Below are 17,517 nucleotides of genomic sequence, written 5' to 3'. Positions count from 1 at the left end.
GTATGTGTGTGTATGCAGATGCATGCATCAACAGCTGTCTGAATCCAAGGAGCTCTGTGCTCGGCTGCAAGACCTGGAAAAACAAATCAGCAGTCAATTAGCAGGCATGGAGGAGAGTAAACAGCAGCTCCAGGAGCAGTGCGCAGACAGCCAGGCCGAGATGAACTCCCTGTCCCAGGTGTGTGTGTGTGTGTGTGTGTGTGTGTGACCGTTTAGTCACTGACAGTAATCATCGCTGCAGGAATGTTGAAGAGAATAATCTCACTCGTATAGCAGAGTTATTTTAACAAACTGAGATCTGTTCACAGGAGACATATTTATAGTCAGTGATGTTTCCTGTAAACATGCACTTCGAGCTTCTGCATACTCCAGCATTCAGTTCTTTGTTTGACTGTAACATGACGCAAAGCTCATGTGCTCTCAGAAGCGAATTTAAAAATGCAACCAGCGCCAGATTTACAACGGCTGTGTCTAAAATCAAATTCACTGAACAATTCCCACGACGAAGCAGGAGAAGGCCGAGTCCACAGCATGAACGCTACTTCTGGCTTCTCGCGTGAGACACGTGAAACATCTGTTGGGCATTCAACCTTCTTCTTGTTAAGGTTAATTGAGTGTAACCCGTGTCACAGTGCAGGGGAATAATTTCCTGTTTGAACACATGAATTTCTTTCTGTCTACTAAATCCTGATGACCAATTTATTATACTGTGACGATGAGCAGATTGTCCTCCATAAAAACACTTAGTATTCCTGATGAGATTGGCCCACAGTTGTAGTATTTAGCTGAGCACATGACGGCAGATCAGGAAACTTTCCAAGTTATATGAATTCTGTTTGTATTCTTACCGAAGAGGACATCGCAACATTTTTCCAATCTTTGAACACCAAATCTCTTTTGTTAACCAGGAACTGTCCAATGAACAGGCACTGTCCCAGGAACTGTCTGCTGAAGTTCAGCGTCTGATACAGAGACTACAACATGCCGAGGCTGAACTACAGACAACAACTGATTCTCTCAACCAATCACAGGAGAGAATAGAGTCCTTGTCCCTGTGCATTAAGAGGAGTGAGTCTCTTCTGCAGGTGGGAACGAGTAGAGGAAGTGCGGAGGTGGACGCTACATCTAATTCAAATTCAGACTCCTCAAACAAAGCACACACTTTACAGACACAAACCCACGAGACTTCACATTTGGATCAATCGCCTGGAGCTGGCGAAGGCTGTGACCTTTCTATGACCCCTGAGGATGATGCGGGGGAGACAGAGAAGCAGCTGAGCGGGATGCTGATAGAGCTGAAAAAGCAGGTGTGTATCTGTTTGAATGTATTCTCTGCGTGTATATTTGTGAGCATCTCTTTGTAGGATTTATGCATCGTTCAGTAGATAGTCCTTATTATGTTGAAAATCTTGTTGGATGCTTCGTAACCATCAGCTCACAGAAGGCTCCTAATTCCCTGAGTGCAGCACTTTATTTCCAGAACTATTGCTTTATCTCTGCTCATCATTTTTTATAATGTCACCTCGCCGACTGTTAATCTCCCATATCTCCTCTGCTGCTCTCGTGCTGTGGCTCTTTCTTTTTTATTCTTTCACTCTCTCTCAAACTTTCTCTCTCTTTCTCTCTCTCACACACACAAATATAAACTTAAACATCAAACGATAAGGAGGAAGCTGCAGGAGGAAAGTTTTAGATTAGGCTGGATGAAGCAAGGCAATAACACCTCCAGGCATCTGTTTGTACTTAAAGCATGAAAAGCAGACGCACTTATTTCAGGAAACTCAAAATAATTACAACTAAATTCAAACAGAATTATTAAAACCTAAAATCAAGCAGCCCTCACATTTTAGAGATTGGAACCAGGAAAATGACAAATACTTTTTTAGTTTCTGAAATTCAAATTATTCATGCGGCTGTCGCTGCATGTAGGTTTGCCTCAATATGTATAATAACATCATCTGTCCAAAATAAAATAAATAATTATGTAATGATTTGTGGTATAGAATAGAAGAGCTCCAGACTCTTTGGAATATAATGTGTTTTCGCTATTTCATTTATTATTTATTCATCATAATGCCAAATCAACACATTCCTTTATTCCACGGAGCAGATTGCTCTGTCATGAGTAACTTATAACAATATGTGCAGTTTTAATTATTGAATTGTAGAAGTCTTTGTAAATATTTCATCCACTGAAAACATGCAATACTCAAACAGACTTTGATTAGTAATATATATCTGAAGCCTTTTTGTATTTTCTGACCTTTATAAATTAAATGCTGTATAAATATTTGAAAGTATTGCGATTACCAGGCAAGGACACACAAGGACATTTGGTGCATAATGTGAAATCCATGTAAACCCCCCCCAATGCAGCTGCCAGTCACATGGCTGTGGTCTCCCTCATGAAATGTCTCTCCTTCAGAAAGCAGTGGCGGTTGCAGGACAGGAGGATTTGCTGTTGAGGCTGTCCCAGTCCCAGGAGGCGTGTGAGCATCTGAAGGAGCAGTTGGAGGCAATGCGCCGACACTCCCTCAGCCTGCAGGAGTCCTGCACCAGACTACAGACACTCAACACCCAGCTGCAGGTGGCCAAACACACAAATCCATCGGCGGCTAGACTTTAGACGTATATGTGACACGACAGTGACAACGTTGATTAAAACACACACACACACAGGTCGAGCAAGCATCCCTGAACTCCCAGCATGCAGCAGTGCAGGCACGCTGCAGTGAGAGTGAGGCACGATTGGCTGCTCAGGAGGCCGAGTCCAAGGTATGGGCACGGGAACGAGAGGATTCAGTGGCCAGGATGGAGGCTCTGAGGAGAGACCACGAGCGGATGGTGTTGCTGCAGCAGCGGCAGGAGGTGGAACTGGAGGAGCTGCTGGACAAACACTCTCAGCTGAGAAGCAGCAACCGCAGCCTGGAGGTCCAGCATAGGGAGCTGGAGGCCAGGTGAAAACGCACTAACCACGTTAACAAAAGTGTGTATTTATCTAAGATTCTAATGTAATACATATTCAGGTGGAAATAGACAAGTCAATCTCTCTGCTTTTCCAGGGGCTATTATTGTCGTAGGTTCTGTTGCAATCAGCTAGACATTGTCTGTTTGCCTTGGATTAAGTACGCCCAACAACCCGAGGCAGAGATGTGAATTCATTCATCATTTGTTGTATAATGCAGACCTGACTGCATCTCCAATGGCAGGCAAAATGGTTGAAAAAGCGATCTAGAGAAACCCAAACGTGCAGATGACGGCTACTGCATGATTCTGTGTTAAAGGAACAAAAATGGTAGATTCATGTCATATATATACATATCTATTATATTGGGTTGTATGATGTGTTTGATTTCTCAAGGTACAAGGAGCTCCTGGATGGTAAAGCCCAGCTGGAGGAGAGAGAGAGGGAGATGAAGATGGAGAAAGGGAAAATGGAGGCAGAGTCTCAAAGGACGCTGGAGAGAGAAAGAAAGCTGGAGAAACTGAAAGAAGACAATGAGAGGTAACAAATACGATACCAGCGTCACGTTCATGAGATCTGATCATCGCTTTGAACGTAGGCAGTAATACATTTAAAGACTCCTTATGAATCACAGGTACATGAAAGTCAGTAAATGTAAATGGGAATTCATAAATTATATTTTATGTTCAGGATGTAAGACTTTGTGTCACTCTGATGACTGTACTTAGATCAGGGGGCTGAAAATAACTCATCAGCCCCCCCCCCCCCCCCCCCCCGTTGGCTTGTTCTCTTGCTACCGCTCCGATATCTGTAGTCAGACAACTCGGTAAAGGGAACAAAAAGGTCAACGTATTCCAAGAGGTTGCAACAATATTTAGCATTTAACATTGCAGTTAAACACAAATAATATAAAGTACCCAACTAAAATACTATTCAAAAAGCGTATACAATTTCTACACACGATATGATAAATCTCAGATTCATGTATTAAATTAAATTAAATTAAAAATAAGCCACACTAACATGAGGGCAGAGGTATTAAATAGATGATGATGAAGAAGAAGAACCAGGTCTGCGCTGTTCTTGCTCACTGGCCACCCTCCGGTACCCAAGCCAAGTCCTCTAGGTCTAAGATACTGCCAGCCAAAATAGTGATCTGACAGAAATAAAAAGTGAGCTGGGCAAAACCCAAAAATGCTGAAATATATTTTACGAGAGAGAGAGAGCGAGAGAGAGAGACTAACTGAATGTAAAGAAACTGCAACAGCAGCATGTAAAGGTGTGTGATGTCATCAGAAAAAGTGGTGCACCCGCAAAAAAGGTCTTCCTTGTTATGATGATCTAGACGGCATTCTGGGAAATCTATCCTCGCTCAGTCCACATCAGATGATGATGGCAGGGTGTGGGTGTTGAAAAGTTATTTTGGACACTTGGAAAACTACACTGTGAGACCAAATGTACACAATATCACAAAAAGCTAAACCTCACCATAGCTACAGAAAGCCTGTGCGTGTGTACACATCACAACTACCCTCAATGACTTGACCACTAGAAAGGGGTGTGCTTCCTTTTTATTATTTACTCACAACTTACGCCCGTGGCCAATCGGACAGGACACCCATTGATTGTGAACACATCGGCTCTATTAGCGAATTCCTATCCTAGTCACATTTTCCACTTAGCAAAAATTGTCAAATCTCCCAAGTCAAACAACAACACAACAGCCTTTGCACCAGCTTGCACAATTACTATGCCGAAAGCAATGGCGGCAGCCTTTGATAACTCCGCCCACAGCACTCCGATATTGTTCCTGCCCATCATGCTTGAGAACAGGGCAGATGGCTGCATAAACACACGTGAAGGGAGAATGGATGAGTGAGGCTGTCGTCGGTGGTGATCTTCAGAGAATGTGTGGAAAATGAGTGAGTGGCTTTCTACTCTGCTATGCAAGCCCTCAGTCAGTCTGCAGCGCTCCAGACCTTACGTGGGACCACCAGCCTCCCATCCATCACCCGCTCTCTGCAAAATGTCTCACACTGCTATAATCACATTTTTATAAATGGATGCCGAGAGTGGGGATGTGGGACCTCGTCTTTGTCGCTGCATGTGGGAAGCATCTCCTTTTTCAGTACAGGATACATAACTGATAGAAAAATCCTGCATGGAGAATGCTGCCTTCTGGTGACGTGTGCAGAGGGATGGCCTCCTTTTGTGCCGTCTTTCTCTCTGCATTTCTGTTATACTGTTACATATTGAGGTTTAGGGTTGGGATCGCGCCATGGCTTAAGGAGCTACTGCTTTCTCCTTAGACCCGTTTGTCGTGGTTGTGCTACAGCGGCCTACATTTAGTAACTGCACTATATACCGTTTTGCCCCAGCTCACCCTGCTCTGGAGTTCTGTTGTGTAAATAGCCAGAGTTCAGGAAAGTAGCTTAGATACAGGGAAACTCTGTTGTCTCTATTGGTTTCTTATGGATCATAATAAAAACAGTTTCATTTTGAACTTGTAAAAAAAAAATGCTTTAATTCAGAACACTTTGAATCCACACTGGGAACATAAAATGCCCGAAGTTTATTACTGAATATTACCAACTGATGCTCACAGCGCTCATTAAGAGTTTAATCTTATTACAGTTCTCATTACAAAACTAAACAGACCTGACTGACCCTGCACAACTTCCTTTAACCATTTAGTTTGAGAAAATGGCAGCTCTTCCTGTGGGTTCACATCCGGCTTTGAAACCAGTCGTTCTGTGGGAGGTTGCTGAGTTTCAGTGAGAGCGGACTAACCAAACAACGATATTTACAGTCACGCTATACAGGCCACCTCACAGCGGCAGTGACAAACATAGCCCTTGCATGTCGCCGTCGCAGGCTGCGGGCCCAGCAGACGGAGTGGCTGGCGATGCAGGCGGAGCTGCTCGCTCAGGGCTCTGTTCTGAGGGGGGAGCTGAGCGCCACCCAGCTGGAACGGATGCGACTGGAGGGGGAACTCAGTGCCCTGAGGGAAACCAATCAGAGCCTGGACCTCAGCAGCGCTCGCCTCACCAGTCAGTACCAGGTATTAACCAGACACACGTACTCACACATGCAAATACATGGTTGTGTTTTTTTGTATTGCAGTCCCCAGAGAATCATGTATTGACATGCAAAACAATGGAATTTAGTTCTTTACAATGGAGATACATTAGAGTACATGCAGAGATAAAAATACAAAATTGATGTAAGGTATTATTGGGCAATTAAACCAAATTTATTACTTCTTGACTTGAAGAGAGCATTTTCCATAGCTGTGGTCAGGGAGCAGCAACTATCATATCATTAGTGGCCAACAGTACATGGCCGATTTCCAACACTTGATTTAAAGCCAACTTAAGCTTGACATATCAAAAATGCAATCAAGGGATTAAAAGAATGCACCGCTGTGCTAATCAAGTCCACTTAGGAGGTTATGTTTCCATCCATCCGTATCCATTGGTTGGTTGGTTTGTCAGCAAAATGAGAGAAAAGCTACTTGGTGGAAGGATGCGGTGTCAGACAGCGCAGACCCTCAATTACGCAAACTACTGAACCAACTTCTTCATCCTATCCAGTAGCATTCATTACAGCATTAACTCTCCTCCAGGGCTAGAACTGATGTCATCCTGCTCAATTTACAGTCATAACAAGTCCACATGTTTTTAATGGGGTGTCAGATGGGGGGTCCAAAACTCCAGAACAGCCTGCAGCAAGCCGGCAGACCTGATCTTTGATTCTTTCTCATTTTAAAACACAGAAAAGTATTATTATTATTTTTTTTTAAATAAGGTGTTTTTAAAGCCCTTGAAGGTCCCATGTCTCTCGGTCTACACAGAAACTGAATGAACTGTATGAGAATATTTGCCTTCAGAACAGCTTAAGTCTTCCATGCGGTGCTGTCAAACATGCATTAAATATTTTAACAAAATGTGCCCGCAGCAAGTGGAACGTTGCTTCCAGTACAGAGTTTAAGAAGTTAAGCAGCAGATTTTACCTTGTGCCGTTTTGTTCAGCTGCTTGTTAACACAATTATCTGATCCTTTAAAGCCTTTTACGCCATGATGTTGCACAATTTTTATTGCCATATGTCTGTATAGTGAAGCTGGAGCCAGACTAATTTAACATCTGATGGGCTGGACAGAAGGTGAAACAGATTTTGTCTCTCTGAATGTAACAATTCTCTAACCAACACCTTTTAAATTCACTAATTAACACATTTATCATATTTGTGCAGTTTTACAAGTGATTTATGTGTCGGACTTTTATTTTTATTATTTTTATTTTTTAAACTCAGAGTAGTTGGCTGTCAACCAAAAGAGATTCCAGGAAGTTACCGCAACCTGCCAGAAATAGTTTAGCGCAAAACACATTTGAGTTTTTGCCCACATTAAACAAAGGCAATGCATTGTATAATCAGGTGTTGGCAGGAGGGTTGTTACATAGAGATAGAAGCAGTTTAGCAGTTTCCCCTCCGCTCTGTCATTTTGCTTAACTAATTGCAAAACATTAACTTTGAGTAGCTTCATATTAACCATTCAGAGATGAGAATGGCATTGATTTTCTCATTTAACTCTTGGCAAGAAAATAAATGAACTCACTTTCCAAGCTATGGAGCCATTCTTTTAAATGTCAAAGTAGTAGCAGATTAATGCTAATGGGTAATACACCATTTCTCACAGCGTGCAACATTTCTTTTTGTATTTTTCGTTCCTTCATCCATTACATTTAAAATGTCTGCTAATTCAAAACGCTGCTAAAAATCAAGAACCAGCTTAATCAAAATGCGATATTGCTGATATTTCAATCAGATGCTCAGTCTTTCCATTAGACTGTTTTGTGTGGAGGGAAAATGGAAAGGACGAGATCAAAAGTGCAGCTGGAGCCGGCGTGCTCTCACAATTAACCTTTGGCTGCAGCGACGCTATGATGGGGCCAGATTGGACAGGCTCTTTGGCTAAGAAGGGGAAAATAATTGGAAAGTAAAAATCGAGGCCGTTACTCATGACGTGCATTTTAATTCTAGCCTATCTTTCTTTCCCCAGTTAAACTGTAACATACACAACAGTTTTAACAGTGGTCAGCACACTCGGCAATTTATATCAGAATAAATGTAAGAAATGTACACGATTGTAAGTTACTTTAGCTTCAAATCCTCAAGGCCTTGTTTTTTTGAGGATGTTTGTTCCAGTGGAGCTAATCATGGGGTGGGCGAGGATGAAGTTTTCATGCAGACATTAAACAGCAATGTCCTGGCACCTCTGTTGGCGTTCGTGCTGGAGGGGTTATTTATTATAAGCCTGGACTCTGTTATTACCAGCTGACCTATGGCTGCTGTGCCATGTGCGAAAAACATCTTTCTCAGTTTAGACTTCATTTCATCATTTCAGCTGCCGTGCGATCCTGCGGGTGTTGAACAAAACACCAGTGAAGATTCTATCATCCAGGTCACGGTGGATCTCAGTGTCGAATAAAGTGAACTGGACTTGTCGGAAAAGCGCGAATACATTTCTTCTCTCATCCAAGAGGCTTCAGTTGTGAGAACGCGGAACATTCCCTACAAGTCCGGCTGACTTTATTCAACACAGAGATCTACCAGTGAAATCCCAGACATGGCCAGAGACACCAAAACGCCAATCCTGTAAGACCCGGATAAATAAGTAAAAACTAAAACCACACAAACTGAGGCTTTTGTGTTCTCTACAGTTTTTATTATTCACCGGTGTATTTATTGAAAGGTGAAGAATAACACTGGAGATGACTTTGCTCAATGTAAAAACGACTTTATGATCTTATAGGAGCTTCATACACTGAACTGTAGCATTTGTTTTGTGTAACACCATATTCTACTCCTTTGTCTGAAGCACCACATTAAAATTTAGCTCCTTAATTGCATTGAAGCTGCAGTTCAGACAAAGAGAGACAAATACCCTCATCATTTTAAAATGGGGTTTTAATAATCGTGCTGGTTTCCACCTGTGCAGAAGGTGTGCATCAGAGAGAGATGTTAGAAGCAGTCGCTTAATTTCATAGCTGGAAATGCATTCCCGATCAAAACACCCCCCCCCCCCTATTACCATAAATGCATTTAGACCATTTCTATTCAGACATGCTTATGAAATGACAGCTCCACTCGCCCTCATAACAAAAGTCAACCCAGCCCACCCTCAGTGGTGTCGCTCAGCCACTCGGTTTGAAACCCTAATGATCCAACGCGATCAACAAACAAGACGGGATTTCCTTAAACATAATTAAGCTGTACGTGCTCTCAATGGCTGGATGCAACGGCCGACTCTACACAATCCACGGCACAAAATATGACGGACAATTTTTCATTTCTGCCATGACTTGAGCAAATATTATATCTCAATATTGATGTTGTGATAATGGACCAACTACACTTGTCACCTTCCACAGTGATACCGTAGGGTGAAACAGTAAAAGGCAGGCAAACATCATTAGTTTATGTCAGCAGAAGGGACCGGATTAAAATTACGCTTACCAAGCCAAAATAGAAATCCTTGTACTGTGTCTGATATGGAGGCATAAGGTTTGTAGATCGTAAAGAACCTGAAGGCAAATATTTTGTTTGTAACCTTGGGTCATGTGACATGACTCTACTTGACGCAACTTTAACGGCTAATTTGGTAATGAGATGAGCACGACGAAAACAAGTGTGCTTCTTGTGCAGCTGCTGACCCAGCTGAAGGGGAACATGGAGGAGGAGAACCGGCATTTAACGGAACAGAACCAGAGTCTCTTGAAGGAGAACCGGACCTTACTAGAGCAGAGCCTGGAGTCCCGCGACCAGCACTACTCACAGCAGAGGGAGTATCAGTGAGTGTATATTCACACGCGCACACACACACACACACACACACACACACACACACACACACAAGGGATCTGTTTCAGAAGCTGAAACTTTGAGAGTAACCCTGAGATGACGACAGAACAAAACAGCTGATTGGAGTTTGTTCAATTTAACTTATGTGTGTATGGCAAACCAAAAACTCCATTGTCAAAATGAAAGAAGATCAACCCAGAATACAATTAAAAACAAGGGTGGTTCCAAAATATGGGATTTTGGCTATTCTGCTGAAGGGCAAACTACAACTCTACAAAAGTTTAGATGAACTCACATTTCAGCACCAGAACGACGATCTCACTGGGGGAGGAGCGACCACATGTCATGTGATCTCGCACATGACTGCCACTTCTCTGAACGATACAGAGCGATTGAGGGTCTTCAAGTCATCGTCATCATTTTCGGTTTCCAGCAATACCCTGTTAAAGATGTGTGTGTGCGAGCTCACCGGCACCGAGTGACAGAGACGACGCTGAGCGAAGCCGAAGATTTAGCTGCTGAAAAGCCAAAGGAGCAATAAAAAGAGTAAATATTAGCTCTGGATCAATCAGACGGCCAGAGACATGGTTTCAAAGGAATACTAATGCTTTCATTTGTCTGCTGCAGAAATTAACAGCGATTTGCCAAGTGCACCCAATAAAATGTTAAGGTGATAAGATGTCATTGCTGTTTTTACATCTTGAGCGGCCTCCCTTACTATTTAAGACTCCTGGGGTGCGCTCGTTGTTTATGTGTACATATGGTTGTTAAAAACAATTAGAAAACGACAATCAGAGATTGCAGACCCTCGCCTCCAAAAGACTATTCGATCTTGTGAGACAGTAAACGGGGCTTCCGGATCAGAGGGGCCAAACCTGCTCTAGCTTGCTGCTCCGGAACGTACTACAAGACTCCTTCTGGACTCTTTTTCCCATCATGCCATTCGTGTCCCTCCCTCTTAAAGTGGCAGTTTACAGCACAGGCACAATTCCAGATGTAAAAATAATAATAGAATCTGGATCCAGATCCGGATCAACGCCATTCTCGGGGAGGACCGAGCCACGGACAGAACCTTGCTTGTGTAAAAATCCCAATCAAGTCGATTGGGTTACTAGTTTTTGCGTTAGGCGCTCGGACAGACAAACAGACAAACAAACATACAGACAAACGCACCCAATTGCAATACCCTCGCCTCCGCTTCGGCGAGGGTAACAACATGAAGGATAAGAGAAACAACTTTAACATCAAGGTTAATGGCGAGGATTTCTGAAGCGCGCTGGGGGGGCAGACCTCTAGACACTTTGAGTTATTGGTGCAAAACGTGAATATTATTGAAGCCTTTTTAAAGACATGAATTAGTATTCAGAAAAAAATTGTCATTGTAAGGAACAAAATGATGAAAGGATAAGCACAGCAGGGCTCCAAGAAGCACCGCTGAGTACAAAAAGGTTTTGTGTTCCCTGATCAGACCTTTTCTCTGAGTCTTCTGATGAAGCATTAAGGTTAACAATCCAAGCTTTTTAGAGCAGCTCACTCATACTGACGTCGTTTATTCCTGCAGCTCAGGCTGTTTGAGCAGGAAGAGGGCGTCTCTCCTGAACCAGGGTAACTGGGATGTGGTTAACCACAGAATGGCATTATAGCATTAGTCCACAATAACACCAGCGCATGAATCCAAACGAGGATTGTTTGTCATTCAGTGGCAAAATGAACACAATCTCATGAAGGTAAAGTTGGGAACGGGATAATAATGTGAAAATGCTGACATCACATGTCCAGTCTGGATCAGTTTTAGCATAATCGTACTTGCTTCAGCCAGACTCCACACACTACGCAGACATCTGGGCTTCCGTCCTCTCATCTCTTTATTTTCCCTGAAGAAGTTTAGATAATTTGATTCACAAACCCCTTTTGTTGTGAGGGATGCTGATCGAATGATGCAGCCACTCTGCACTTCCAAACTAATTCTGGGGGGAATTCATCACGCAAAAATACGACAAACCCTGACAAACCCCGACAAGGTTCTAAATTGTTCTTTATACACCAACCATGAAAAGTGAAAGTGAATCAGAGTTGATGTGTATTTTTAACAGATTTTTTTAATCCATAAATGGGTTTTCAATGTTAAAATTAAATATTTTTTTCTGACCTCATTCTGGATCAGATCCAGAAGACATTTTGCATGATAGTTCATATCAGACCCCTTTATGACTGTGATTTCTGGTGAGTGAGGCTTTTTTTTTTTTAAAGCCTCCATTACAACTTTTAAAGCCTCCATTATAACTATAGCTGTTAACATCCTTGAGGCTTAGAGCTCAATGCTTATATTAACATGCTAACACGCTAAACCTAGTTGACCATGAGATGAAAAAAGCAGAATAACAATAAGAAAAAAATGAAACAAAACAGAAATGAACAAAAAAAAAATCTCCTTAATTTACTGTGTGATATTTCAAAGTGTTGCGTGCAGAACTTTCAATTTAATTTAGGATTCTTTCAAACAGATGTGAGCTGTTCCTGTGTTTTAGTGGCAGACTGACTGTGTGCCCATCAGCTAACACGATTTCCCCAGAGCAGCGGGCATGACAAAAACAAAATGACACGAGCCTTGAAAATGACTGTTGCTCATTTCTAGTAACCTTCCCAAACCTTTCAGCTCCCAGCTGTGTGTGAGCGATCATCAGGCGGCTCATACGGACTTCAGCTGCGCTTCCGGTTTCATTCAGCTCGGCATTGCCGTTTCTCCACACACAACCCTCTGCTCATGTGCATTAAAACTCCTCATGCGGCATCTTTTCTGATCGGCCGGGTTGAAAAATAATCCATTTCAAACAGCGCAGCGGGCTGGTTTACGAGCAGCTGGTTCGTACAAGACGAGCCACGCCACATGCACACCTTGCAAGGATGATAAATGCATGAAATGAATAAAGCACGTCTCCCGGTACGTTCATTTTCTTCATCTTCATCTTAGCAGTTTTGTTCTGATGGCTCCTCTGATTTCCCTCAGGGAGAAGCTGAACGAGCTCCGCAGGGAGAAGCAGAAGCTGGTGGAAAAGATCATGGATCAGTACAGAGTTCTCGAGCCCAGCGTGCAATCTCCAGGCAGCAAGGCCAAGTATTGTATATTAATAAAAATACACATGCACAGAGGCAATGATTTATTAGATAGGGTAAAGTTAGACGTGTTTATGCAGCATGGTTCATACATAAAAACAATTCAAAGTCGCAAAGGATTTGAGCTCACAGTGCAATAAAAAGCAATGAAAAGTCTCAATTGTATATAATCTTTCATCGTAGCGAGCGTGGTCAGCACCTGCCCAAGTGGATGATGACTTGCTTTCTGTATTACGAGGGAGTTAACACCTGCTTTTTTGCTTCCTGTCTTGATATATAGTTTTATCATCACTTCAAATAATGTTCCCTTCATTGAGTTTTCTCTTCCTCTAAAAACTCTGGTTTCAGGATGGTACATTTTAAAGGTCACTATATTGCTAATCCAATCCAGTCCAGGACAAGAAGATAAAATAAAGATGTTTTGTTGTGGAGGTGCAGCCACCAGTCCGTAACTTGTTACCACTTCAACAGAGCGGATTATTTCCCTTGGAGGAAATGCACCTGCTTTGTCAGGCATTTCGTACTGAAATTATATTTAAATTATGAATATTGTTGTGAAGGAATTGTTCACGGGATTTCACACTGTGCATTTTGCCCCCCCAAGTGTTGCAAATTAATATGGTAATGACATTTTAATTATAACATTGCCAAATTGTTACCATTGATGTGTCAAAATGTGCTTCATTTCTCATAAAAAAAACCTGACAGTTAGCACCTTCTTTGTGAATTTTCATGTCAGGAAACAAACAAAATTAATTTTTGCGAACAAGATGCAGCCGTTCTCACGTTTGGCATGATCCTGAATTAGATTCTTCTTCTTCCTGCATATCACGCGTCTTCCAGCTCATGCCTATTTGTAAACGGTCTCTGTCCTCTCTGTCCTCCGAGGAAATCTAACTGGATTGCAGATAGAATGAAGAAGCTAATCAAACACCGAGGAGGAGGAAGACAGGGACGTGCCCTCTTCACCGCCGCGGGCAGTGTGGAAAACCTGGCCGACGGTGCTGAATTTACACCAGACACGCACACAACTCACTCTGGTGAGACCCCCCCCCCACACACACACACAAACAGCCAATTGGTTTTCACAAAGACACGCTCACATTCTCAAGCCATCAAGCGAGGCTACTGGCATGCATACAAATCATCTCATGACTACCAAGTGTGGTCAGCGTTGATGCCACTTTCTTCTCCTGAGATCTCTCTGTGCAGCATGAACGCCGTCTGAGGTGGGCTTTCGCTGCTACACACATATTGAAAGGAAAAGATTTGCCAGGCTTCATTCTGTTTTTCATGCACATTGACTGGTGAATGAATTTACTGGCTGCGATAGGAGAAAACGTCCCTGCAGACATCTGAAAAGCCAGTATTTAAGCCACAGCCAGCATTTAGGGGGGGTATTCTCTCTCTCTCTCTTTCTTTGACCCACTGTTAGTGTCCCGATTTAATTAATTTTTTTCCCCGTCATTGTGTTTTTCTATTATTCCACCTAAATCCCAGCTTTGCTAAAATGTGTCAGGACAAAAACTGGCAGCTCTATAGCCTCCTCACCAAGAGGACAAATCCTAAAGAGGGACCCAAACATACACTGAGAGGATGGAGCAGAAAATGAGTCCAGTTTTTAATCCAATACGATAAAGATGAGTGTAGCCAATACATATAACAATAACATAATTCATACTCCAGTGTAACTACTCTAAATTAATTAGATGATTGGGGGCTTTTGTCTTGTAGCAGCCATTTTGTGTAACTGCTTGCAGTGTGTGGCATTATTTCATTCTCTTGCACACTTGTTGATCAGACATGCATTAAACAATATTTATGTTTATGCCATGAATGCAAAGTTAATTACTATTTAATTGAATTATGAAAAGGGCTGCATTCAAAATATGTTAATGATAAATACAATTTAATGCAGACATTACTGTAGAGTAGTGTAATAATAATAGAGGTCTGTGCACGTATAGCAGGCTGTATTTGCTAATGTACATTTAAAGTGCACAGATTAATGAGACATGCCTTACACGACAGCATGGAACAAGCTTGTGTCAGGGACGTAGATGCGTTCCAGGAACTGGTAGTCAGAGCCAAGCCGCCATGATCAGCTTCTGCTAGACGCTCCATCTCTTTGTTGTAGCTGAGCTAGCGGCTTATAGGCTCAGAGCCTGCCCCCGGTGTGTCTGCGCGGGCCGCATCAATACGTAGCTGCAGCCCTGCTGTTCATCACGGGGTCGCCACAGCGGTGCATCCCTCAAAAGAAGGGGTCCAAACCATTAGGACCCCTAATGGTCTATGTAGATCTATAAAATGTGTAGCCCTGCGATAAACTGGTGACTTGTCCAGGGTGTGCCTGGCCTCTGCTAGTAATCAGCTGGGATTGGCTCCAGCGTAAAACTATCTGGATAAAGCGGCTGGAGATGAGAATGTTACTGGTTGTGCTATTTTTTCACATTGCTTTGAAACCGTTCATGACTATTTAAGCTTTTTAAACTCACAATGTGACTGTTTATCACTTTGATGCGTCAAACACAGATTCTACATACAGATTTGTATCAGCATTCTCAGATTTCTATCCTGATTATTCAATAATTTACTGATTATAAATATTACAATGCATTTTGTATGCACATGAAATGTAAATAATAACCATCTTTAATTAATTTCATACAGATCCAGACCCCCGCAGCGCTCCAGTCTCTCCGTCTCCCACGAGAAACGCTGAACCGGACATCTCAGCTCCCGTGAACTCAATGAGGCGCTCCGGCTCAGGGGGCCGCCGTAAGCTCGGATCCCGTCACGGTTGGGGGATTGGGTTGGCAAAAGGGGTTTCTCAATCCTTCAGTCCAGGTGACCACAAACCAGTGGCCCGCCTGCGGCTGCGCTCCAACCACAACACCTCCGCTGTCCCGTGGGAGGGAGGGAAAGGCGAGGCAAGTGCACCAAGGGCAGCAGAAGCACCACTGGCCAATCAGGAGAGCCTTACGGAGGCTCAAGGCAGGGGCGAGGAGGAGAAAGTGGAATGAGGAAGATGTTTCTTTGTGTGTTTACTTTCAGAAAGCACGGAAAATAGCAAAGAGATGAAATAGTGATCATCAATGTGTTCAGATGGAAAGACTGTCGTTTCTAACTCGCTGCGTGCTCAGCTTTGTGCACGGTCTCGGCACGCTCAAAATATAGATGACATTATTTATGATAAATCTATCGTGCTTATAATTAGACAATCAACCCTCAGGTGACAACAATGCAATGCGCCAAGAAAGTATCAATCGACTTAATTAAAAAATATACATTTATATATATGTTTTGTTCGTGAGTATGACATTCTTCATTCATTGCAAAGGACTAATTCATTCCGTCTGAAGCTGAACTGAGAGGAATGAACCAACTCCCTAGTGAGGAGCCCCAAAAGTGATGAAATGTAATAAAGGTTTATTAGACAGTGTCACAAGATGACTCTGGGGCCATGAACAAATGAGCTGTGCGCAGGCTCTACAGGGTTAAACAAAAATAAATTACCCAATAAAACCAACAGCAATTTATGCATAAAAGATCACAACATTAGGGAGAGCTGTGCGCAAAAGAGATAACCCAGGATAAACGACAGCTGCTGCGTGTGTGTGTGTGTGTGTGTGTGTCGGGAGACTAAAGGAGCGAATGTGCAACAAGGTCTAGATTTGTAATCTGGATCCACTGAGCCCAGGTGCTGCCAGAGGCACTGGTTAGGAACCCGTCCCACAGACTCTTCTGACTAACAAGGATGGATCGTTCCATCCAACCAGAGGCTCTCTTCTTACATTCACATTGTCGGATCGCTCTAACTGCAGATCATCTCATATTATTTTGTTCATCAACTCGGAGAGTTTTTCTATAAAACCTTTGTAGGTTGAACAAAAGAATCCTGTATTCCTGATAGCCACCTCCTCTTGAGGTTAGTTCACTAAGTGTCTAAAAAAGAATACAAACCGATGACACCGGAAAAAGTGAAAAGGAAGATGCATTCGATGCCAGGTACTCATAATAAAGCGGTGAAAGTGTGGAACCCAGTTGTGTGCTGTAAAAACTAGCCTGCAGTGCGAGTTGCGATTACTTGCTGTGGCGACCCGTGAAATGTAGACGCTTGGCCTGGGGTCCCCAAACTTTTTCCTGTGAGGGCCACATCACTTTTCCCTTCTCTGATGGAGGGCCGGGGCCAGTTTGTAGGAAAAGTGTGATGATGGCAGGGGTGCCTAAACATTTAGGGGCCGAATGCGGAGGCAGGCTGTAGTTTAGGCTTCATCTCACCATCACAACTGCACACAGTGACATGAATCGAGTGTCACACACGCAATGCCTCTCACACCCAAACTCAGTCTTTCTCCAGCATTATCACGAAGTGCAGAGGCGAAGAACGACTGGATCGATAAGCTGATCCAATACAGCTGCAGAGGACCAAACCTCAAATTCTTGTAAAAAACCCGAACGCTGCACGCCTTGGTTTCGAACCCAGGATCTTCTAGCAGGGAGTCAAGTGCACTACCCACTACACCACCTAGAGGCTACCCTATCAGGCGTTAGGATAAATAGACAGTAGCATTGT

At 43.0% G+C, this 17,517-nt stretch overlaps 1 protein-coding gene across 1 annotated transcript in view; it reads left to right on the top strand.

Moving 5' to 3' along the window:
- Positions 1 to 16,241, top strand: part of ccdc88b (coiled-coil domain containing 88B) — a 36,845-nt gene extending 20,604 nt beyond the window's left edge. The window contains exons 18-28 of the mRNA XM_068740510.1: positions 19 to 178; positions 909 to 1,085; positions 1,170 to 1,307; positions 2,426 to 2,587; positions 2,680 to 2,957; positions 3,362 to 3,505; positions 5,840 to 6,026; positions 9,672 to 9,817; positions 12,835 to 12,942; positions 13,830 to 13,981; positions 15,612 to 16,241. Coding sequence (XP_068596611.1) covers positions 19 to 178; positions 909 to 1,085; positions 1,170 to 1,307; positions 2,426 to 2,587; positions 2,680 to 2,957; positions 3,362 to 3,505; positions 5,840 to 6,026; positions 9,672 to 9,817; positions 12,835 to 12,942; positions 13,830 to 13,981; positions 15,612 to 15,964 — 2,005 coding nt within the window. The 3' untranslated portion in view covers positions 15,965 to 16,241. The remainder of the gene's footprint in view (positions 1 to 18; positions 179 to 908; positions 1,086 to 1,169; positions 1,308 to 2,425; positions 2,588 to 2,679; positions 2,958 to 3,361; positions 3,506 to 5,839; positions 6,027 to 9,671; positions 9,818 to 12,834; positions 12,943 to 13,829; positions 13,982 to 15,611) is intronic.
- The last annotated feature ends 1,276 nt before the right edge of the window (positions 16,242 to 17,517 follow it).

The sequence above is a fragment of the Brachionichthys hirsutus genome, chromosome 6, assembly GCF_040956055.1.
Source record: "Brachionichthys hirsutus isolate HB-005 chromosome 6, CSIRO-AGI_Bhir_v1, whole genome shotgun sequence".
NCBI lineage: Eukaryota > Metazoa > Chordata > Actinopteri > Lophiiformes > Brachionichthyidae > Brachionichthys > Brachionichthys hirsutus.
This window is presented reverse-complemented; position numbering and strand designations above follow the sequence as displayed.